Genomic DNA, 22,382 nt, shown 5'->3' on the forward strand with positions numbered 1-22,382 from the left:
ACATGAGCCGGCCCATCGGGAATCCTCCCGAATCTCCCGATTAGCCACTCCGGCTCTGGATGGAGGTTAAGTTAGGTTGTGTAATGAGAGATCTGAAGGGCTACGTGGTGGTGTTGCGATGTGGTACCAATACTCCCCCTCTTGTTCACCACAGGTACTGCAAGATTCCATAGAAAGTGTTCAGTTGGTTCTTAAGTAAGCAAGACAGAGCTGTGCATGTGGTTGCAGGCTAAATACCATTCAATATATTTGAAGTTTAGTAAAAAATGCAGTCAGTGAAAATAGACCAAACTCATTAACACAATATAGAGCTACACCACAATGTCTGAGGCATAGGCAATTCCATGCCATACAAAAATGTTAAATTCTATGTTCATTTGAAACCCCATGTTTCTTCATGAAAGTAGAAAGGGATCTTTTAGACTCAAGAATACTTCATGATACCCATTTTATTTTTAAAAGCACAATTTACAAAATAGCACAGCATATACAACATGAAAAACAAGTATTTGTGAACACTAAACACAAGTGCATTGCTTTTTTAAATATTTAAAATGGAAAAACTATGACAAGTAGCATTTTTAGACCTCACTGACATACAATGGAATATTTCAGATGAATGCAGGCTTTATAGAGTGCTTTTGTAAATATTTGTTTCACCCCAATTTCAATTCCCCCATCTAAATATACTAATAACAGCAGCACTTCTCTAAAATATGTATGGACATGGTCTGGAAATGTAATATGAAAATGTTCTCCATATATTTTCATGGACAAATGCAGTTTTACAGGAGCTGTGTGTCACATAATGGATCCTGTTTTTAAAGTAAGAATGTAAATGCAAACAATTGAGAATATAAATGATTGAATAAATAAATAAATACATAAATAAACAAACAAACAGATGGATGGAAACATAAATCACACTGGTTGGATCTTTCACTTCTAGATATAAAACACCACGATTTAATACTTCTTAAGTGTAGATTTTCTACTTAAAACATTCCACCAGATAATGCTTTTGTTTTACCATTCTTTGTATATTCTGCAGAGTCCTGCAGTGCATAGGGTACTGCAGGGCTGGAACCACCCCCTATATATTTTATGGTTACAAACATTTGTTTGAAAGAGTTCAATCAAAAAGTCATTTAAAATGTTAAATAATAAAAACAGAGATTGTTGCTATTGGAGAGTGTGTACAGGGGCATGTAAATGTGGCTTATGTCATATTGAGAAACCAGCCTGAAAATCTAAGAGATGAGGTTTAATAGGAGAAAGGCAGACACACAGTGGCAGGTAATGAAAATGACAAGAAAATTTACTGAAATTATACCATGCTTTAATAGAGAATTGAAGCCCTGTTGCTCAGGGGTCAGGAGTACTCCATTCTCCTTACAGTACTGCTTATACATCAGCAAATAAATAAATAAACTGTAGGGGGAGGGAACACAATTTGTTCTCGTCAAATATTTCTAATCTGATCCACCAGGTCTGATGGTGGCAAACATCTCCTACACAGTGCTGTAAACCTCACAGCGTCCTCCAAACAGGCAGGTCCCCATGCCAAGCATCCCTTAGCAGTTACTGGTTTTCAACCAGTCTTCCCTCCGTTCCATCCCTTCTCAAGGTTTGTGGTCCTAGCAGTGAGTGTATGGAAGCCTGCCTGTTTCTAGCCCTCTTGCCCACTCTGCTCTAGTCACGCTTGGCCCTCCCCTTCCTCTTCCTCCTGCCATTTTCTGCCACCACAGGCTTCTCTACCACCTTGCCAGTCACTCCATTGCTAGCCACCAGGACTCCATTAGAAGCCCCATTAGACAGCGCCTTGCCCGACTTGGACGAGCCTTCACGGCGAGGTTGACGACGGTAGGTCTGGTAGTAGAAGTTTCCAAAGAGCACGATGAAGGTGAGGGCATAGCCAATCAGACACCAGTGCATCCATTTAGGGAACGGGCAATCAGTATAGAGGGAGAGAGCAGTGTGGCCAATGGTAACGTGGAACTGGATCTGTGGAACAGGGTAACGGTGGCAAAGTTAGTGAAAATAACTGAACAAATAATAAACATTGCTGTGGTTTTAGGATAAAATTGTTGTGCCCTGAAATAGTTTAGAGCTGCTCTTAATAGCTAACTGATAAATAGTGTTCCAGTGAATCAAGTTGAAGATGGAGTCCCCACCATGAAATCAGATCCATCATTAATCATCTGACCACGGTTTTTACAACCCTGTTCCAGAATGGCTATACTTTAACTTAACCTGAAAAATCTCAGCTGTCTAGGGAAGGTGCCTCTTCAGTTTCCATGTGTGTATTTGTGTTGTTTGTGTTATGAATGATCATGCCCATGACAGCTGTGTCAGTATGACTGGAAATTCCATATGAAAATTCTCTAATGCCTTGTAATAAAGAAGTTTGGCTGAAACTTTTAACTGGGTTTGAGTTTTCGCATACTAAATAATTTCATATTAATGTGACGAGTCTGCACATAGCCACAGTCATTTATAGTTTTAATGGTAATTAAGCTTATAGTTTAACTGGCACTCTTTGCAAATTCTTTAAGTGCTTAGAATCATCACTAAGGAAAAAAAGTCACACCTGGTGCAATATCAATTTTTTGCAATCTAGAGAGTAAAAGCAATGCTGGACTATTTCAGTCAGAACAAACAATAAATTAAATCTCTGAATACCATTTGGATAATTGTCAGATATTTCTTCCACCACAGGTATTTCTGGATCTTTGGCCCACAAGCAGCCAACCCATAATAGAGATACATAAGCACATGGATAGCTGCATTCATATGAGCCCCGAAGAAGGCTAAGAGAGTGAGAGAGAAAAACAAAAATACAAAACAATTTTCATAAATATGATCTTACAATATTATCTAAATACAATATTAGGTTTAGGGTTCTAATCTATAGCAGAAATGTCATTACAGTCTACAGAATTTGGTTTTTTAACTATTTCAAAGAATACAAGACAGGATAAAGGTTTCTTTAGGTAAAGGTTTGGACTCTAAAAATAGTTTGCAGTGTTCACTAATGAAACAAATAAGCAAACATTCATTCATTCATTTATGCTCTAAACTGCTCAAAGTTGCAGGAGGCTATCCCAGCACAACAGCGTGCAAGGCAGGAACTAACCCTGCACTGGGCACCAGTCCATCACAGGGCACCAGTAAACACCCCAGACTATTATATGTACATGTGTCACAGTACAATGATTAAATATGTTTGACACCAAGTTATTAATTATCCCCGCTACTGAATCAACAAATCCCATCACTCTGTTACTCTGCTAGGAGACATATCAGCAGAGCACAGAACATCTGTTCAAATGGAAATCAGGAAAAACCTGATTAACACCACTCACTGGAAAAATGTACAAATAGATTAAACACCATAATCCATAATCCAACGTTTCTGTCTTTAGGCTATGGATCCTTTCAGGATGTACCATATTTTTACTTATGTATTCACAAATAAATGTTGGAACAGTTGTATATAAACATTACATTTAGAACTTAAATGAATACTGATTACTTACATTGGCCACCTGCTACCCACTTGATGCCAATCCACCACAGAGTGAACATGGTGCAGTGATGATAAACGTGCAAAAAGCTGACATGATTGAACTTCTTGCGTAGGATGAAAAACACTGTGTCCAGATACTCTACTCCCTTTGAGACAAAGTACCACCACAGGGCAGCTGCCACCTGTACAGAAAGACATCAACACTAAACGTAAAAAATTCCCAGTGAATATGCCAGCTCATATTCATTTCAGCTGACTTTAGTTTGTGTTTTTACCAACAAGGCAAACGCATACATTACCCACGGTAGTCTTGTACTCTTAAAGCTTTTTTAAGCCTATGAGGAAGCATCTCTACTTACAATTAACGTAATATAAATGGCATATAAAATAGAACAGGAACCTATCACGACCCCAGACTATGGTAAACTGGATTGCCGGTGGCTGTGGCAGTGCTGACATTTGTGTGTGTAACTGTGGCATCATAGATCGCTGAAACTGAGCTGCCTTCCAGTGCCACTCTGAATACATTCTGGCCACAGAAGGAGGGATCAGATTGCCTGGTTTCCCAAGGCCAGGCCCAGCTGGGGAAACAGTCGTAGGAGCACTGTTGTTAATTACATCAGAGCCCCTCTGCAAAAGCACACTCACCCTGACTTCATTTGGGTCGTCTGAGTAGTCTACTGGCTGGCAGAGGTAGCTATAGTTTGCTGCCCGTGCTGCCAAGAAGAGCTGAAATAGGAAAGAAATAGACTCAACATCAGTGAAAGAAAAGGTCAAGGAGAACTCAAACTCACAACAAAAACAGTGTTAGAATCAAGTGCAGATCAGCACTAGGATTAGAGTTAGAACTAGAATAGTCATTTTATCTATGCCTGTCCCAACCATTTATAATAATTGTACAGAACCAACCTCTTTGAAGATGAAAAAGTTAAGAATGACCATGCTGAAATTGTAGACAATAAGAGTCTTCCTGAGCTGGAAGGGCTCTCTGTTCCTCATGAACTTTGGACCAAGCCAGAGGAACAGTAAGTAGGAAGAACTGATGGCCAGTGTGGGGAGAGGGGAGTCCATTAGTGGCCATTTCTCCACACGCTTGTCTGGAACCAGTAAACATTTATTACTATTCCCAAAAATGGTGAAGCTACTATTTATATATAGAGTATGAGCCGATGCTGCTTTTGACTGAATGGAATTAATATTCCATATGTTAGATCTATTAGTTACAAGTCTTTACGTACTAGTTTGTCTAAACTTACAGCATCCTGCCTTTTGGTATATGCCAATGCCTCCATGTTTTATAGACCATAAACAACCATTATTTGCCTGTTCTGTTCATGTAGCTTACAAGCAACCACATCTTGTGGTAAACCTCCTGAAGTCAGAATGGTCTAATCTCCATGATATTTTTGAATGATCTATTTTTAAATCCTGGATACTGCATCATTTTCTTCATTTATAAAATATTATAAACAATGGCAGTATATGGGCTGCCTGGGATTTGAGCCCAGGACACTGATGGTGCTAGCACCTTGGTCTGCCATCCGGTGACCTACAGCAGCTATTGCTTTATGCTATTGCTACACATCTTGGTTAGAATCTGAAGAATTTGTTGTCATTTCCAACAATCTTTATTCTGGCTTTAACTACACTGGCATGTCATTGGTCTTCTACTTGAGAGAAACAGAATCAGTTTCCAGATTTAAATTTCACATCTAGAATCAATCATATGTGATCTAATAGTGATCACAGATTGGAATTATGGCCATCAGTGAAAATAACGGGCGAACTCTAATGTTTCAGGGAACAGAAACACTGTATATGTAGTTACTAACTGACAGAGAATGTAAAGACAGCTTAATTGTTTCAGCAGTCCTTCAAAACCCATAGCTTGATAAATAAAATAAAATGTCATAGCAATATCAAACAAAATAGTAGTAAATTATCCTTATGCTTATTTGTACTTCCAAGGAAACAATGCATGTTCACTGCATTGCATGGGTTCACAAAAAGGAGAAAGGTGTAGCCACCTGCAATAGTAAGGCCCCATTTGTAGAACTCAATAGTGTCGTTGATGAGATGGGTCACAATATCCATCTTTGTAGCTCAGGTCCTAAATGTCCTTTATTGAAAGTGAACAAAAATAAGACAAACAGTTTAGATTAATAAAAATAAGCACAAAACTACAGCAGTAACAGCAATTGCCACATTTTTCAACCTAGGCATTGCACCTCGTGGGTCTACAAAACTGAGCTGTTGCTCAAACATTTTGAATGCATTCAAGTTTGCGGTGGAACCAACATTGTTTGTATGTTGGAAGTCTTTCACACGGTTTTGTTCATGTGCTCAGCGGGCACTTCAGGTTCCTTTATCACTCGTATGGATACAACAAGAAGCCCACAACCTCGCGAAGAACGAAAGACCTTGAAAGCAATCACGGCTATAATGTGATTACCTGATGTTCTACTAGTCGCAAGTTAAATATATTTACGGTCAGGAGGTGGATATTTAACGGCATGAGGGGGGGTTCGGTTGGGCCTGCCGCACAAACGCAGGGGTGGCTGTGTCAGCAGACAGCCGCACAAACCCGAGGATAAAGACAGCGAAGGAAACTGCTGAAAAGCCGCAATCGGGAGCGCGAGAGGTTCGGTCCGGTTCTTTTTAATCTGCGTTTTCCTGAAAACGAGATGCAAGTGGTTTCCGAATAAAGGACGCTGGTTAGTGAACCCATTCCTGTGCAAGAGGCCTCCGCAGCCAGAACCGGACGGAGTCCATGCGTTAAACCCGCCACTATGGCACCAAATAACAAAGTATGCGTCCAAATGATGGTTCAGAACCCCTCTTGAACCAATACGCACTGAACGAACCTCAAACACTACGATGAAGGGGAGATGTACGTGTTTTGTAGTGTTATATAAGTATATATATCGTTGCAACCGGTCCAGTTTCATCAGCGTGGCTGATTCACCTGTGTATTCAGCGCTTCATACATCCTACGGTTCCTCTAGCGTTCGTCATTGTAACGGAACCGAGCATTAACGCCGAACTGTGGATTCATAGCCGATCGACAAATGTGCCTCAATTAATCGTGTCCTTACCGTGCTGGGATTAAAATTCTGTAGTAATGACATTCAGTACAAGGTCATGCGACGCAAATATTCCGTTGATGTTGGGAACCCAAACGTCAGAGATAAAGCAGGCCCACACTTAAATCCGGATCACTGCAACATTCAGCACAAGAGCGATGTGAACGTACGGATCAGTCTGGTCTACATCCACATCACTGCGCTTGTTGCTGCGGCTGTCTCGACGCTCCTCTACAAACGGGCACTGGAGATAGGCGAACTGCGCATGCGCGTAGTACTGTCACAAAGACCCTGCCCTTTGAGCTCCTAGCAGGTTCTCCACTGAAACCTAACAACGTCCAAGTTCATCCCAGACAGCATCGAGGAACCCATCGACGGGTAAAATTATAGAGCGATGTACGGAGTAAAAACAAAAAAAACGTATTTATTTATTTTTAGGTCCCAGTTCATCGACTGCAATAAGAATAGTGCCCTAATAGTAATAATAAAACAAAGAAAAGAGTCTTCGAAACATAATCTGGAACAAGTAGGATGCTTTAAAAATACTTTGCAAATTAAATAAACAAAACTGAGAACAAACGTGGGAGGTGGACTTATCTGGGGTCCATGTGATGCAATGTAGCATGTGAGATCTATGTACATGCAGTCATACACACGGTCTATACACATATCTCATATTTATGTATTATGTATATGTAACCTCTGCATATGCATATATATATATATGTGTGTGTGTGTGTGTGTGTCTGATTAAAACTGCAGCCGAGGAAAAGAGGTTACGTCACTTCCGTCTTTGAGTAGCGAGAGTCAAGATGGACGGAAACAACATTGATGATTTGGATGCTCGCCTTAACGTTTTAGAAAAACGTGTTTATGGTGAACGTGTACGGAGTAATAGACCTCCCAAGGTAATATCGTGCGAGAATGCTTCAAATATAATTTCTGTACGGACTGTATTTTTTGACATGTTAAAATAGGCCGAAGAACGACATGAACTTGGCCAACCCTGGTTACTTATCACCGTGTGTATTTGGTATCAGCGGCTCTCATAGTTCCTGTATGATGTTCTGATAGTTTTACAGTTGAGTCACATCTTTATAAACACGGAAAAGCCAAAAGCTGAATAACAAGGCAGTTGTTAGCAGTGGCAGGAACGTATCCTAGGAAGCTAGCTAAAAGGTTGCTGTTGTTTCGGGTGTGGCGTAGCGAGCTGTCCCAGCTAGATAATGAAGTGGTCATCTACATCTGTCCCCTCTCACATGACCAGCAGGTAGTCGGTGTTGACCCAAACCTGCGTGTTTCTCTCTGTTTCAGTGTAATGAATCTCTCTCTCATGACCAGCAAGTAGTCGGTGTTGACCCAAACCTGCGTGTTTCTCTCTGTTTCAGTGTACTGAATCTCTTTCGAGGATAAACGCCGCCCTCGCAAACACGGCCAACAAGAGGGAACGAGTCAAGATCCTTCACAAAAAAAGTGAGTGTGTAGGTAAATGTTTGTTGCTCATTACCACTCGGACTTTCTCGGCCGCATTGGTTCACATCTGTTTTATTTCCACTTCGCCAGTCGAAGATCTTCTGAAGTACTTGGATCCGCAGTTCACAGACTATATTGCGTTGCCAGATGCCATGAAATTGGAGTTTATATTAGCAGGTGAGTGATCTGTCGTTCTAAAACATTAATATGAAAGTGACTATATAAAACCTTTTCTTCTGTGAAAGGTTGGTGGTAGTGTTACATAAGGGTTAGTAACGGTGTCCCATGAGTCTTATTACAGTAAATATGCAGGCAGAATGTATATAGATGCACTCACCCGAAATGATTATTGCCACTTTGTTATATTATTAAAGATGAGTATGCCAGTCCTAGAAGCTGCATGACTAGGCGTGGCATTGGAGATTTTAGCATTCCTAGCCACGTGATAGAGTAGTGCAATTCACTTGTAATCACTTCTCTTGTGGATTACTTGTTTTTGGTGGGATTTTTATGACCTTATAGAATTACATTGTCAAAGTGCATTGCTCTGCAGTCCTTCCACTTTTGTCTGATTTTTCAGCAGTGGATATTTCAGAGTTTTCGTTCAAGTTCATGTTCTAAAGTGCAGTTGCTTTCATTTGGCAAGTTGGTCATAGCTACCTTATGTTGTGCTAATGTTTTCATTCATTTTCAAAATAAATATTAAAGCATGTTTACACCTTTTTCCCCCCTCCCTGTGCAGAGGAAGACTTCCTGCGTTCTCAGGCTGCCTTGCTAGAGCAAGTGAATAACCTGCAGCCGTTGTTGGATAGCAGTCACATTAAAGGCAAGATAAGCTTGATCTATAAAGCTGTTCACACCTTTGATATGTAGTAAGTAAAGACACAATTATATTTAAGCATTGAAAAGGTCTGTGCACTCATTTTCAGTGTTCCACTGTGAAAAACAATACTGTTGCTTTTTTATATTAGACACTCATAAGGACTGTCCCTTTGTTCTATGTATATTTTCATAATAATTATGCAGTGTTAGATTTTACATCATAATTAAATCTGAACTACAAAAAGGTTTTTGCTTGATTAACACAGCTGTTCCAGAACTTGCTACCAAAGTGCAACGCCTGTCTGAGATTCACATCAAGCAGCAGGTAAGAGGTCTCCTCTCATGTTATCATACGTCATCTCTGGTATGTCTGATTGTTGTGGAGGACCAAAGCACAATATATGCCTCATCATATTTCTGTTTTATAGGACCAAAGTGAAGAACTCTCTGGAGAAGTGAAAAGGTTGTTTGAAGAATACAACAAAATGGTATCCTTGCTTCTTTGCTTAAAGGTCTGTGTTACATATTGCATATCTGAAAATGGACTTTTTTCCTTATTGTCCTTTAAGAAAACATTAATCATTCAATTATAGTGCTGCAGTTACAAAATGCATTATTTGGTCTATTGTATTCTTATATTTGTATATAGAAATAATAAAAAAGATATAAAGACAGCCACCATTCCTTAACACTTGCACAGATATTTCTTCTCTCTAAACAATTCACCCAGTGGGATGAAACCCTACGGAAGTTGGAAGCACCTAAGCAAGTCCAGCCATCTGAATAGTGGAAAAAAGTTTTGTTGTCCTAAATTAATCCTGATGCTTCTCTTGTGTACATTTGCTGCTTCTTTTGCTTATTACTTGTATGCAAATGAGTCATGTCTTTTACTTACTGTAGGTCATTGTCTTGAGTAATAAAGCATACATGTTATCATAGTCTTGTAGTTACATGCTTAATGCTTTATACTCACATGGCAAATAACACTACAGCACTGCAGTGTGATATGCTTCCTAGACTTCCTAAACTTAATTGAAGTAGGGATTCTTAAGAATCACTTAAATGTCATGTTCAGATTTAATGGATGAAATACCTTTACATTAATTTATGAACCTATGTGGCTATCAGGAAAAACATATTTAGAAATGATCCAGAATTATTTCTCTTTTTGAAAAGATTTTTCATGTTATGTCTAATTAAAACTGTTGGAAGTATATGACTTTGTTATGCATGACTATTAAAGCCTATACTTGCAGACCTTTTTCTTAGAACCACTGCATGTCTACTATAAAATGACAACACACCTTTGTAGTAGGAAGTGCCAAGACATTTTTCTCTCCTAATTATTTAAGAAGCTATACTTGTGGTTAATAATGCAATTAAAAAATCTCTTCCATTTTTCTTTCCAACTTTCAAGTTTTATGAGGTTAGTGAGGCCGATATTTAATATTTATATTCCAGAATATCTGATATAAATTGCCTATTAAAATCATTAAAAGATAATGAGTTTGTTTTGGTTTAAAATGACAACAAATATGGATTAAGTAAGTGAAATTAAAAAAGATTTGATAATCATTGCAATTTTCATCATGAGCTACACAAATTGTTTTTATAAAATACATTCACAATTTATGTTGCAATTGTAGGTACAGTGTATTAAAATGATAAAGTACACAGCAGTTGGCTTCCTGCTATTTGTTGGTCCTTAAAATACTTTGGAGTTTGCAGATACACTGACTTCTGTATTTGCAGGTACTGGTTCATTAATAAACGTAACAAGAAATGCTCTTGTTTTATAGGGTACTGTTAGGTACTGTAGTTGGGGGAGTTGAGCTCTTTCCTGCACTGCATTGCACAGTGAATTTCACTGACATCCAAAGGATTTTGCAATCTCTTTGCCTGGCTTGTGCTTCTTATTAGGTCATTACTTCATGTATGGCACTCAGGTGCTTGTCATACTAGGGAGGAGTGGTGTAATTTAAATCAGTTTAAACTTTGTGTTGCATGTAACCTTTCAATAATTTTGATTATCTAATAATGATGCAAATTATTCCCAAAAGAGTTATTCACATATTTTGAATACCACATTTATAACTATAACACCACCACTCATACAAGGCCCTGACTCAGACATTTAAAAACAAAACATTTGAACATGTACATTAATCATTGAATATAAGGTGTTGATTTACATGGTCAAAGTTTTAATGAAATTCTAAGCACGACTATTTTAATGAAAATTTCATGAAGAACATTTTTTATAATTATGCTACAAAAATGTCATGTGCACTCAAATGACAGCAGGCCTATAGCAAATTCTGTGAAGATCAGCGCACCTCTCTTCGTTCGTTCACTTCAGCTAAATTTCGATTAGGTAGCGCGTTTCAAAACGTTTCATTTTTACGTTAGCCGCTAGATGGCGTCTGTGTACGCGAAGCAAAAACAAGGGCGGAGTCCTCCGATACAAACGGGCCAATGGAGGCCCGAGATTCGAGGACGTGGGCAATTTTGAAAGTTCTGTTGAACAAAACAGATTTGTGTCGGATCCATACTTCTCGGATTACAGCACGGCACCACATATTACTTTGCATGGTTAAAGTTTGATTGTTTAAGTTGTGAAATTCCTCAAGGAGCGGTAAGTTAAGGTGTCTGAATGTAAGATTACAGCACGAGCGCAATCATTCGACGTTGTTGCTACAGCGACTGTTAGCTAGTTAGCGTCCGTGGTGTTAGTAGCTATTCACTAGCCTAGCTAGGTTAGCTAACCAGCCCCTTCGCTAAGCTCAGTAACGTTTTTGTTTACTCCTCTGCTATGTTAAGTTCTGACTATGCTTAAAAATGTTTATGCGAGTGAACTGAAACAATTAAGGTTAGCTAGCTAACCCAACATTAGTTTGAGTTTAAGTTTGAGTTTGTAGCAAGAGGTCAGTATTTGTCAGTTAGCTTCACGTGAGCGCTCGAGCTCTCGAGATTAGACACCCACGATGAGCAACATTAACTACATTTTACTGTACAACACAGCTGCAGAGGGATCTGCAGTGCTCTTTGTTTTAAAGAGGTGTATGTGTGTGTAATTTGACAGAGACAAGTTAATAAAACGTGCAGTAGTATGAAGGACGTGATGCCAGTGCTTGATATGCTGATGTAAGGGATGCATGTCCATGTTGTAGGTATGGACGAGGACGAGAACACCGCTCGAAAGCTGCAGATAGCCAAATTGTATCAGAAGCTGGAGAAGATTAAGCGATATTACAACGATGGTGATTATTATGAAATATTGTAATTTCGTTATTCATTCAGCTGTGCACATATTCGTCTTGCTTGTTTTGAATGCCTCTTCTCATGATGTTCTTTCCTTATAGATGACACAGACAGTATAAACCAGCTCATAACTTCAAATTCACCAGACACATGCAGCAGTTTTTTGACTAACTTGGAGAAGAAGGGCAATCCTCACACAGATCCTAATCTTCTTTCCAAATTAATTGACTGCTACACCAGAGTTTTTTCAAGCATGCCATTAGGACAATACAGCCAAAATGTAAGCTATGCAAGGATGCTGGTGAGATTTGCAGAGTTGAAATCGTAAGTTACGTTTTTTTGTCTGTCCAAAGTCCAGTTATTTTACAGTATTTAGTTTGGTAAAACAAATACTCTTATGAATGTAATTTGTTTTGTGGTAAGCCAGTCTCTTCATTTTATCAGTATTCAGGATGTCAGTGAGGCACAGGATAGTTTTGACATAGCAAGATCCCACTGCAAGGATTTTGCCTTCGTCCACATAGCTTATGCTCAGTTTGAGCTTTTACAAGGTAAGAAAATTGCCTGAAGAACTGACATGCTTATTAATGCATCAGTGAAATTAATATAAGAAAACTATTTCTTATATAAGAAAAGTTTTAAGCCAGTTTATTTCATGTGGTCATAATTTCACTTGTGCATCAGGTTGCAAACCTTTTTTAAAAGCATTATATAAGCCATCAGGTTTGTTTATTGCAGAAATGACATGGCATTAATCACCTTTCTCCACTGACTGAACAGGTAATGAGAAGAAAAGTGCTTGGATTCTCCAGAAAGCCTTTGAAATGGGGGCTAAACCATCAGACATTTTGGAAGCTGCGATGCAAAATCTAAAACAGGGCAAACGCCAACTCCTTAACCAAGAGAATAAAGAAAACTTAGCAGGTTAAAAAAAATTATTTTACTTTGTCTGTAGCAATTATTAATTTTAAGGTCTTTAAATGTAGTGGTATTTTTATACACATTATATTATAATATGTTTATATTTGTTATTTGCACAGTGTATGCATGTGTTTTGAATTTTAGTTTTCTTTATTAATATGGTGTTAAAAAATTTTCAGTAACTACACTTGAAAGTGCCCAGGAACCTGTAATGAGGACATCAGTGTCTAAAGGCATTTCTAGAACATCAGATGAATTTCATCTTGCCGGTGGTTTTTCTCTGGGGTAGGAAACAATTCTAGATAATAATTTGCATAACATCATATTGATCTAGTGTGTTTTCCATTGATACGTTTCAAATCTGAAATTACAGAACTGAGCATAAGAACAGTCCACAGGATGACCTTCCTGTCTGGCCATCAGGCTCAGAACGCAAAAGAACAGCCATGGTAAGAACAGCCATGGTAAGGTTGGAAATGAGGTTTGGTCATATCCAAAGAACTAGACATGAAGATGAACAAACTAACTGACTTCCTTCATCCCTTTAGCCTGGCAGGATTCCCATGGTACCCCTGTCTATCCCTGAAAATGAGAATGTAGACATTGTTTATAAACCCGAGGCTCCCAGCTACAGCAGCAGTTTGTCTAGGTGGGGCTGTTTTATATCACCATGTTTAATGCACCATATTCATGATTAAATGTTTTTTTTTTCTTTTCACCTTGCCCAAATCTGACATGTTTTTTTTTCCTTAGGTCAACATATCGCTCAAATGCAAGCCTTGTTTTCCCTCTGTCCTCTGCAAAGAAGAATTCTGGAGATGGAGACTCGTACAACCTGCTAAATCTGAAGGTATGGCAGCTGAACACCTAGGTGCTGAATCATACCTCTTGCCTTTAAAAAGCTTTGCATGTAGTTATGGATATTTTTGTGTAGCCACTTATTAGTCCAGAGTCACGACCCTGGGAGGACACCTGTGAAGTGGACTCCACCACAGCGCTCCTTAATAGAGCAGAAAAGAAAAAGACCACTAGACTGGATGGTAATGCGTTAGTAACATTTTCTTCTTGATGTTCACCAGCCTGACAGTCTGTTTCTTACCATTGCATGATCAGATAATGATGGCGAGATTCTGCTGGTTCTTCTTTCTAGACACCACTGACATTAACCATATCGTAAGTTCCAACTCCCCCGAGGCGTGCCTTGCGTACCTCACAAACTTGGAGAAGCACGAAGACCCTTGCACAGACGCCGCTTTTCTCTGTAGGCTGCTGGATTGCTACTCTAAAGTGTTCTCCAGACTTCCCCTGGCACAGAACAGCAAAACTGAAAGCTACGCTCGGATGCTAGTCAGATATGCAGAGTTGAAAGGGTATGTAACTGGAGATTAGCTGATAAAATCCTTGACTTTTGCCATGCTGACACGCACAGATTTGTTATTTTGTTGTTGCCTCTTTTCTGTAGAATTGAAGATCCTGATGATGCTGAGGATAATTTCATCATTGCCCGAACCAATAGCAAATCTTTTGCCTTTGTGCATATCGCTCATGCTCAGTTTGAGCTGTCACGAGGTTGGTGTATATTAGTGATTTTGATATGCTGTTGTTTTTCCATTATGCAATTGTATAATACTTTTTTTTTGCTACATATTTTTTGGTTTTGCAGGTAATTCTAAGAAAAGTGCTTCCATTCTGCAGAAGGCATTGACATTAAATGCAAAACCTGCTGAACTTCTCCAGATGGCTGTGAAGAATTTGAAATCTGGAAAAACCCAGCTGCTACCTACTGAGGGTCAAGAGGATGTTGCAGGTTTGTCACTTTACCTTTTGCTCCATGTGAAATCATCAAAAGATCATCAACAGAAGTTTTATAGCATAGTAGTTTTAGATGTCACTTCATGTTTCTTCTTTTGCAGACGTAGTGGCCACTCACAGTGATGGACGGGAAAAGGAAGGAGAGAATACACTAAGGATTTCCAGAAATAACCAGCAAGTGAAATCCCATGCTATGGAGAGTTTGTCAGAATGGAGGATCCCTGCATGCATCAGCAAACATGCATCTCCAGAGGTGTGGTGATATGAAAGAACGAGCGATCACACAACAAATGTCTTCAGTACTACATCTGCGTAATTGCTGTTTTTTGTAACAATAATGTTATTCTTTGTGAAGTTCAATTTATCTGCTTTATCTGCTTTACTGCTTGTTCATGTAAAATCTTTTGTGTGGCTGTCCTTAGGATCACAAGCCATCTGTAGACTTTATTCCTACTCCACGTCCTCTTCACTCACTGAGGACTCCGTCTGTGGCAGTGCCACCGAGATTACACCCAGCCTTTGGCTTACAGACACCCAACTGCAAGAACCCTCCAGCTAACAGGTACACGCTCAACGGAGCTTTATTAAATTGGGGGTCTGTTTATTCTTCTTTCAATTTTAATCCAGCTGCTCTCATTTGTTCTTTCTAGTTTTGTTACACCTGTGGTGAAGCAGAGACCAGCTGTCGTGTCTGTTCCATCTACAGCACAGAGAGTCAGCCATACTTCATTACCCTGCACACCACAGGGTCAGATCTCTGGGGTCCAGCAGATGTCACAGGTAAAGACCAGCCTGTTTCACACCTAAACATTTATCCTTGTGCATTTCTGTATGTGTGATATAAGTGCTTCACACACGGTGGGCTTTTGCGTTTCATGTCTACTTGAACCTAAGCAGCTAACCGACTAGTGTTTCTGCATGCAATTATTAGCTAATTAATGGAGTTAGTGATATAATGGAGTCAGAAACATCCTAAATGATAAACAGAAATACCAGTGAATTATTTTTGTTAATACAAACAGCCGGGTTTCCATCCAAACCTTTCGAAAAAATAATGCGCAATTTCCAAGTTTCGGCAGAAAAAAATGCGAATTAAGCCTTGTTTCCATTCATTACAGTTATGCGAATAAACTTTAGATCACGTGAGAGGACGCCAAACAATAGTGGTTTTACGTCCATCTGGCAGTTACGCATTTTTGCACGTTGAGGTTTTGAAACATTTTTTTCTTTTTCTTTTCTATACATGGAGAAGTTAAATTCAATTTTTGCTCTCTCCAGAACTGTTTTTGTATGCATTTGCCATCTTTACATCGCGATCATGTACAGAATCACATGACTTGAGGCTTGATACGTCATCGTTTATGCGAAAAACCCTTTTCCATCCAGTTTTTCCGAATTTTGGCGACGCGATAGTCTAACTTTTCCACCTCCTCCTAGCGTAAAAATCTTTTTGCGATATTTGGGGCTTTTTTCGAATTTTGGTCTTTTTCCATCCAGTTTTTTTCATGCGCATTTTCAAAATGCGCAAAAACTCGGTGGATGGAAAACCCTCTACTGTGCTCTTAGATTTTTACCACATTTTTTGAATTAAAAAGTTTTAATAATTGGCATACACTGTTGACCTTCAGGAATCAATGACCCTTGGTTTTGTGTCCCTGACCGTGTGAGGTATATGTATGTAAAAGGTGACTTCTCTTTTTCAGAGGTCAGTTAGGTATGGTTAAATGCTGGTCAGTTGTGTACATTGACCTTAGATAATTCCTTTCTTTCAGGGACCTGCCAGTGCCTTCTCCAATGAATCCATCACAATTAAAGGCAGACAGTTTTTCATTTTGAAGATGATAGGCAGAGGTGGTTCCAGTAAGGTACTGTATGAATGTCATCATAACACCACCTTTAATTTGTACATGCTCATCACACTTGTTTGACTTTACTATTGTGTGAAATCTATGCTATGTGACTCATATTTTAGGTCTATCAGGTCCTAGACCAGAAGAAACAGCTGTATGCAGTGAAATATGTGAATTTGGAGGAGGCAGATACTCAGACTGTTGAAAGCTACAAGAACGAGATTGAGCACTTGAACCACCTCCAGCAGTACAGTGACCAGATCATCAAGCTGTATGACTAGTGAGTATGTGGAAGATGAACACACAGACCCCTATTATCTCCATCATCTCAGACCCCATGGACCTCAGACCCTATATGTCTTGGCTCCATCATCTCATACATACATACTTTTTTCTGCCTGTATTGCAGTGAGATGACTGACAGCTACATCTATATGTTGATGGAGTGTGGCAACCTGGACCTCAACACCTGGCTACGCAACCGCAAGAGTGTCAGCTCACTGGAGAGAAAGTTCTACTGGAGGAACATGCTGGAAGCAGTGCAGACAATTCACAAGCATGGTGATTACGCACGAGCAACACTACGATACTAGGAAAACACTGCAGACTTGTGTTGATGTTCTGTGTTGCCTTAACTGTTTTTTTATTTACTTATTTTAAAGGTATTGTTCACAGTGACCTAAAGCCAGCTAATTTTGTGATTGTGAATGCTTCTCTGAAGCTCATAGACTTTGGCATTTCCAACCACATTCAGCCAGACATGACAAGTGTCATGAAGGACTCACAGGTTAGTACAGATATTAAACTGATACATGGAGTTGTATTCCTGGTGTGGGTACAGTGGATTCAGGATTCTGATTCTCTAGGTTGGGACATTAAACTACATGCCTCCAGAGGCCATTAAAGACACGTCATCCAGTGGTGGAAAACCAAGGTCAAAGGTAAGATTAAATTGACATTCTCAAACTGCTATAGTGTATAACATTGAATATATAACTACAGTTTTTACAAATGTTGTATGCGGTATTATTTTGTAGGTTACATGTATAAACTATAAAATTATATTTTGCCCAGTGCCCTAATAACCCATTGACTTTTTTGTAATAGATCAGTCCCAAGGGTGACGTGTGGTCACTTGGGTGTATTCTGTACTGTATGACCTATGGGAAGACACCTTTCCAAAACATCACTAACCAGATCACCAAACTACATGCCATTATTGATCCGTCCCATGAGATTGACTTTCCTAACATTGCTGAAAAGGATCTGCTAGATGTACTAAAGGTATGTGTTTAGTTGGCTTACATTTTAAAGTGATTGATGGTTGATGGTATTAAGCATGTCGGAGTTTACAATAAAAAGTAATAAGAATACTGTTCCTTTGATATAGCGGTGTCTAGTACGGAATCCCAAAGAACGCATTTCCATTGCTGAACTTCTTGAACATCCATACTTACAACTGCAGCCTCAGCCTACACCTGAGCCAGGTGACTACTCCTTGTCATTTTTTAAAACAAGTAATACACAGAAGCAGATCCATGAAAAAGGTCATTGTGTAGAGATGTAACGGCGTAATATATAGTATACAGTGTACTAAATTAAGATTATTGTTCTTACTAAATGGTACGAATGGTTTTCTCTGTTACAGAACCGTGTAACAGTGACCTGAGGAGAATTCTGAATGAGCTGGCAGCCTTACAGTCTCCTAACAGCATTGCAAGAGCTGCTAGTGTGAGTATAAAGACGTTTGAACCACACTTCTAATTCATCAGCGTTCTTCAATGTCATGTTACATATCTACATCACAATTTTTCCTTTTTCTTATAGAACCTAGCAAAAATGTGTAACAGTGGAAGGAAATTGGACGTTTCTGAGTGTGTGAAGATATCCAATCAGTCCTCGTGGAAGTGAAGACTGTTATGCATGATTAGGTCGTCATTAGTAGTTTGACACATACACCAGCCAGTTGTTTGGATATACTGAGAAAATGTTGGATTTGGCTGATTTCTTTGAGACAGGAATGCTTATTTAAGACATTTATTTCTTTTAAAAGCCTCCTTCGGGGTCAGTCTTGATTTTATTCTTAGTAACTTTTTTTTTTTTTACCTTATTTTAACGAGAATAGAATGATCATATACCAAATCCTTTTCATATTTCTTTCTTCAAATTGTGACTTTGATTTCCATTTCTGTTTGTATATGTTTATATTATGTCCTCATGAATAAACATACCTTCTATGGTATATTAAAGTGTTTGTAAGTTTGGCTCAGGGTTCTTCTGATTTGAAGATACTGTACCTAGTACAGAGTTTTTTTTTTACTGTACTTATTTCTATTTAGCTTTCAAAAAGGTCACTTTTTAGTTATTATTTTTATGTTTAGTTATTACAATGAATGGCTGATTAACAAAAAAGAAACCTGGCTTTTAAAACAAAAAAAAAGTGATCACTGACATTTTTATTTGAAATGTGCCATATTTGTCAATTGTTATTTTTCACCGCAATCGAAATTTGTCTTCATTTACCCATCTGTGCAGTTAGAACACACACACACACACACACTAGTGATTACTAGGGGGCAGTGGTGCACACATGCCCAGAGCAGTGGCCAGTCCTAGCCCGGTGCCCAGGGAGCAGTTGGGGTTAGGTGCCTTGCTCAAGGGAACCTCGGTCATGGCCTTTGGCCTGGGAATCGAGCCCACGACCCTCCGGTCACAAGACCAGTTCCCTATTTGCTCTCAAAACAATCGCAACAGCATCATTAATTAATAAAGCTACAAGTTGCTGCATGATGATGTACGAAACACCAAATGGTATTCGAGTTTGAATGTTTTTTATAAAGTTAAACTGCAAATAAAAGCAGTTTTGAGAAGAAGATAAGGACATTTTAAAGGGTCAATTTGACACTGCTGAGTTGACGTATAACACATATATATATATATATATATATATATACACACACTTCTACACTTATATAGTCGGAATATAATGTCAATATTCAATAATACAAATAAAAAAATATTGTCTGTTCTTTAAGGTTTCACTGCTGACGTAAGTCACTCTCTTTTGCCAACCAATCAGGTCACGTCCTCCGTCAGCGTCACTAGTGACGTCGTATTCAACTTCCTGGGTCGGTAATCCTCATCCGGCAATGGCGGCGGCGGCACGGTTACTTCTGCGGAGCGTCCGCCCTACACACCCCACCTCCAGTGTTCAAGCCAGTTCGCACAACAGTTTCGGAGTAACGCTACTCAAACTCTTACCGAGCTGCACGTTTAAAGCGAAAACTCAAAAAAGACATGCCGCGCATTTCACCTTTCATCCTGACCCCGTCCCCACTAAACATGGTAGGCGAAAACGTCCTTGCTGCGGGGCTCAGCCAGCTGGGCTCTCGGTTCGGTTCCGTAGTTGACTAGTGGACCACGGTTTGATCATTCATGCTAAAAGACTCACACTGGAGCAACATCGGCCCGACTGCGACGTCCTCTCGTGTTAAGACTCCCCTCCAAGTCTCTGTATACACTTTGTCGTCTTTGACATTTGCAACCCCACATATACAGGAGCGTATTGGGTTCACGCTTGACTCGTATAGGTCCAGTCCAGGTTCTGTCCAGTTTTAAGGCTTTCGTCTCTAAACTAAATCATCTATGCCTTTCTTCTCTTCAGGCCCCACCGTGAAGATGAACTTATTCCAGTCTGTTACCAGTGCGCTGGACAACACCCTTGCAAGTGACCCAACGGCAGGTATCTGTTGTGCCTCTTATTTGTTCTGCTGAAGATGCTGTTGGATCACTGGTCAACAAAAATGAAGCTAACTAACTAAAATTGGGCCTTATAGTATATTTCATTAGAATTTGAACCTGCTTTTAGAATTTTTCTATCACATAGGGGTTTTAAGTGTTTACATAAAAACATTATTATTTGTAAGTTACTTTGTTGCTACACTTAAAATGTGTATAAACATACTTCTAAAATGTACAGTTTATAAATTATGCCAGTGTGCAAAATACCTAATCAACAGATTTTGTTTTGTTGTTTGTTTTGTTTTTGAAATCACTCATTTGCATTTTTATCACATAATGGTTTGATCATGTAGTTACTCCTAGGTCTGAACAATATATTATTCTAGAAGCATTCCAGTATATGTCTGCAGAGGGCTGCAGTAGATTAGTAAGGCCCCTATCAAATCATGTCTTTATATGTGCTGAGCAACCTCAAATATTCCTCATGAGTGTTCTGTGTTAAATCAAGACATCGTCATGATGCAACAAATGTGATGTTAGTAAAAGTGCCTGGGCATTCTTTAGCTGGGTCATATTTTTAATATACAAAATATAAGCAATATAATCATAGTATAATGTTTTGTATATATTAGTCAGTGATTAAATTGTTTGTATTGCCTTAATTATTCTTAACTTTCTGAACAAAATTTAAAGCAGGTATTCCAGCATTTATGCCTTTAAAGAAGCATAGGCTTTGTACTTTTAATGTGTTCACATTTGTGCATCAGAGAGCAGTTGTGTATAAAAGTATATCAAAGCATTCCTACATTGATACTAAAGTGATTTCTGTTTGTATGCCTTGCAGATTTGCTAAATCACATGCTGTTATATCATCAAAGCAGCTGTTATACAATGAAACAAAAATACATTTTAGAAATGTTTTTTTTTTTTTTGTCTCTGTTTCTAAGTCATTTTTGGTGAAGACGTGGCCTTTGGTGGAGTGTTTCGATGTACAGTTGGTCTTAGAGACAAATATGGTAAGTGTTTCTCATTACTTATTGCACACATGCAATGTGCAATGTGAAATCTATGTCTGAAGTTGTCATGGGCTCTGTTCAAAATAGCCTACTACGTACTACACTGATACTGATTGGGCCTCAAAGTAGTATGCAACCTGCACGACCTTTTACTACAGCCAATCAATCCAGTATGTGACCAGAGCCATTTTTGTGATACAATGCATCCCATGATGCAACAGTGGTACAAAATCTTTCACAAGAGGTTGGAACCTTCAGACGTTAATGTGATCTTGTAGTATTGTTTGCATTTGTCACTGGATACTGTGCTGCAACTGCTATGGAGACCAGTGTGCAGTATACATAATATATTTAGTGAAGTATGCAGTAAACAGTATGCAGTAGTCTTCTTCAAGCGTAGCCATCATAATTGAATTGCATGGGCCCCATTTTAGCACTAGATGGCAGCCCAGTCCTATTTTTGAGATGCACAATCTCACAGCCTGACAAAATTGATTGAAAAAGAGATAGTGTATGGATTATCATCCGGAGACTTATAATAAGTATCTGGAATCTTCTAAGCAGTATATTTAGTTATTATTCACATTGTCATTGCTTGAAACATGATATTTATAATATTGATGATATCAAAATTATGAAGATGATTTTTATTTTGTCATATTTGCTTATACATTGTGTTTCTGTGAAAAAGGTTTAAAGAATAAGTACATATCCTGAATTTAATTCCTTACAGTCATGTTGGTACAATGTGGCTTCCTATTTTTTGAAGATTAAAATGGTTTTAAAATCAATTTTGCATTTCTTTTGATAAGAGTTAAATTGTCTACAATACCAAACTCAACAGGGTCTCCATTTTTGTCATGAATTCTATTAA

The 22,382-nt window shown here is 38.8% G+C and overlaps 4 protein-coding genes across 7 annotated transcripts in view; 3 read left to right on the forward strand and 1 right to left on the reverse strand.

The window, feature by feature from the left end:
• Positions 1-431: 431 nt before the first annotated feature.
• elovl4a (ELOVL fatty acid elongase 4a) lies at positions 432-6,901 on the reverse strand. Of its 3 annotated transcripts, none has more exons than XM_076971590.1 (7): positions 6,625-6,901; positions 5,557-5,639; positions 4,439-4,626; positions 4,178-4,258; positions 3,540-3,711; positions 2,683-2,810; positions 432-2,004 (listed from the first exon to the last, which is right to left on the reverse strand). In XM_076971590.1, the coding sequence occupies exons 2-7, from the start codon at positions 5,621-5,623 to the stop codon at positions 1,693-1,695; spliced, it is 948 nt and encodes a 315-aa protein (XP_076827705.1). In that variant the 5' UTR covers positions 5,624-5,639; positions 6,625-6,901; the 3' UTR covers positions 432-1,692. The 3 variants fall into 3 exon arrangements, with proteins under 3 accessions (XP_076827705.1, XP_076827704.1, XP_076827706.1); XM_076971589.1 differs by having other exon boundaries at positions 5,557-5,648; positions 6,625-6,896; XM_076971591.1 differs by having other exon boundaries at positions 5,557-5,648; positions 6,783-6,892.
• Positions 6,902-7,374: 473 nt separating this feature from the next.
• Positions 7,375-10,164, forward strand: dctn3 (dynactin 3 (p22)). Its single transcript, XM_076971592.1, has 7 exons — positions 7,375-7,520; positions 8,001-8,085; positions 8,176-8,262; positions 8,828-8,911; positions 9,174-9,232; positions 9,336-9,395; positions 9,608-10,164. Exons 1-7 carry the CDS (start codon positions 7,425-7,427, stop codon positions 9,692-9,694), a joined length of 558 nt encoding a protein of 185 aa, XP_076827707.1. The 5' UTR covers positions 7,375-7,424; the 3' UTR covers positions 9,695-10,164.
• Positions 10,165-11,377: 1,213 nt separating this feature from the next.
• Positions 11,378-18,963, forward strand: ttk (ttk protein kinase). Of its 2 annotated transcripts, none has more exons than XM_076971593.1 (25): positions 11,378-11,542; positions 12,078-12,167; positions 12,270-12,492; positions 12,613-12,719; positions 12,949-13,092; positions 13,269-13,374; positions 13,463-13,538; positions 13,638-13,738; positions 13,843-13,939; positions 14,024-14,129; positions 14,240-14,459; positions 14,552-14,658; positions 14,753-14,896; positions 15,003-15,154; positions 15,324-15,463; positions 15,552-15,681; positions 16,674-16,766; positions 16,874-17,031; positions 17,161-17,312; positions 17,414-17,538; positions 17,618-17,692; positions 17,859-18,035; positions 18,142-18,238; positions 18,400-18,482; positions 18,579-18,962. In XM_076971593.1, the coding sequence occupies exons 2-25, from the start codon at positions 12,080-12,082 to the stop codon at positions 18,660-18,662; spliced, it is 2,985 nt and encodes a 994-aa protein (XP_076827708.1). In that variant the 5' UTR covers positions 11,378-11,542; positions 12,078-12,079; the 3' UTR covers positions 18,663-18,962. The 2 variants fall into 2 exon arrangements, with proteins under 2 accessions (XP_076827708.1, XP_076827709.1); XM_076971594.1 differs by lacking the exon at positions 11,378-11,542 and adding an exon at positions 11,666-11,831 and having other exon boundaries at positions 18,579-18,963.
• A 906-nt stretch (positions 18,964-19,869) lies between these two features.
• bckdhb (branched chain keto acid dehydrogenase E1 subunit beta) overlaps positions 19,870-22,382 on the forward strand; it is a 38,882-nt gene continuing 36,369 nt past the window's right edge. The window contains exons 1-3 of the mRNA XM_076971595.1: positions 19,870-20,096; positions 20,416-20,493; positions 21,440-21,508. Coding sequence (XP_076827710.1) covers positions 19,901-20,096; positions 20,416-20,493; positions 21,440-21,508 — 343 coding nt within the window. The 5' untranslated portion in view covers positions 19,870-19,900. The remainder of the gene's footprint in view (positions 20,097-20,415; positions 20,494-21,439; positions 21,509-22,382) is intronic.

The sequence above is a fragment of the Brachyhypopomus gauderio genome, chromosome 13 (assembly GCF_052324685.1).
Source record: "Brachyhypopomus gauderio isolate BG-103 chromosome 13, BGAUD_0.2, whole genome shotgun sequence".
Classification (NCBI taxonomy): Eukaryota; Metazoa; Chordata; class Actinopteri; order Gymnotiformes; family Hypopomidae; genus Brachyhypopomus; species Brachyhypopomus gauderio.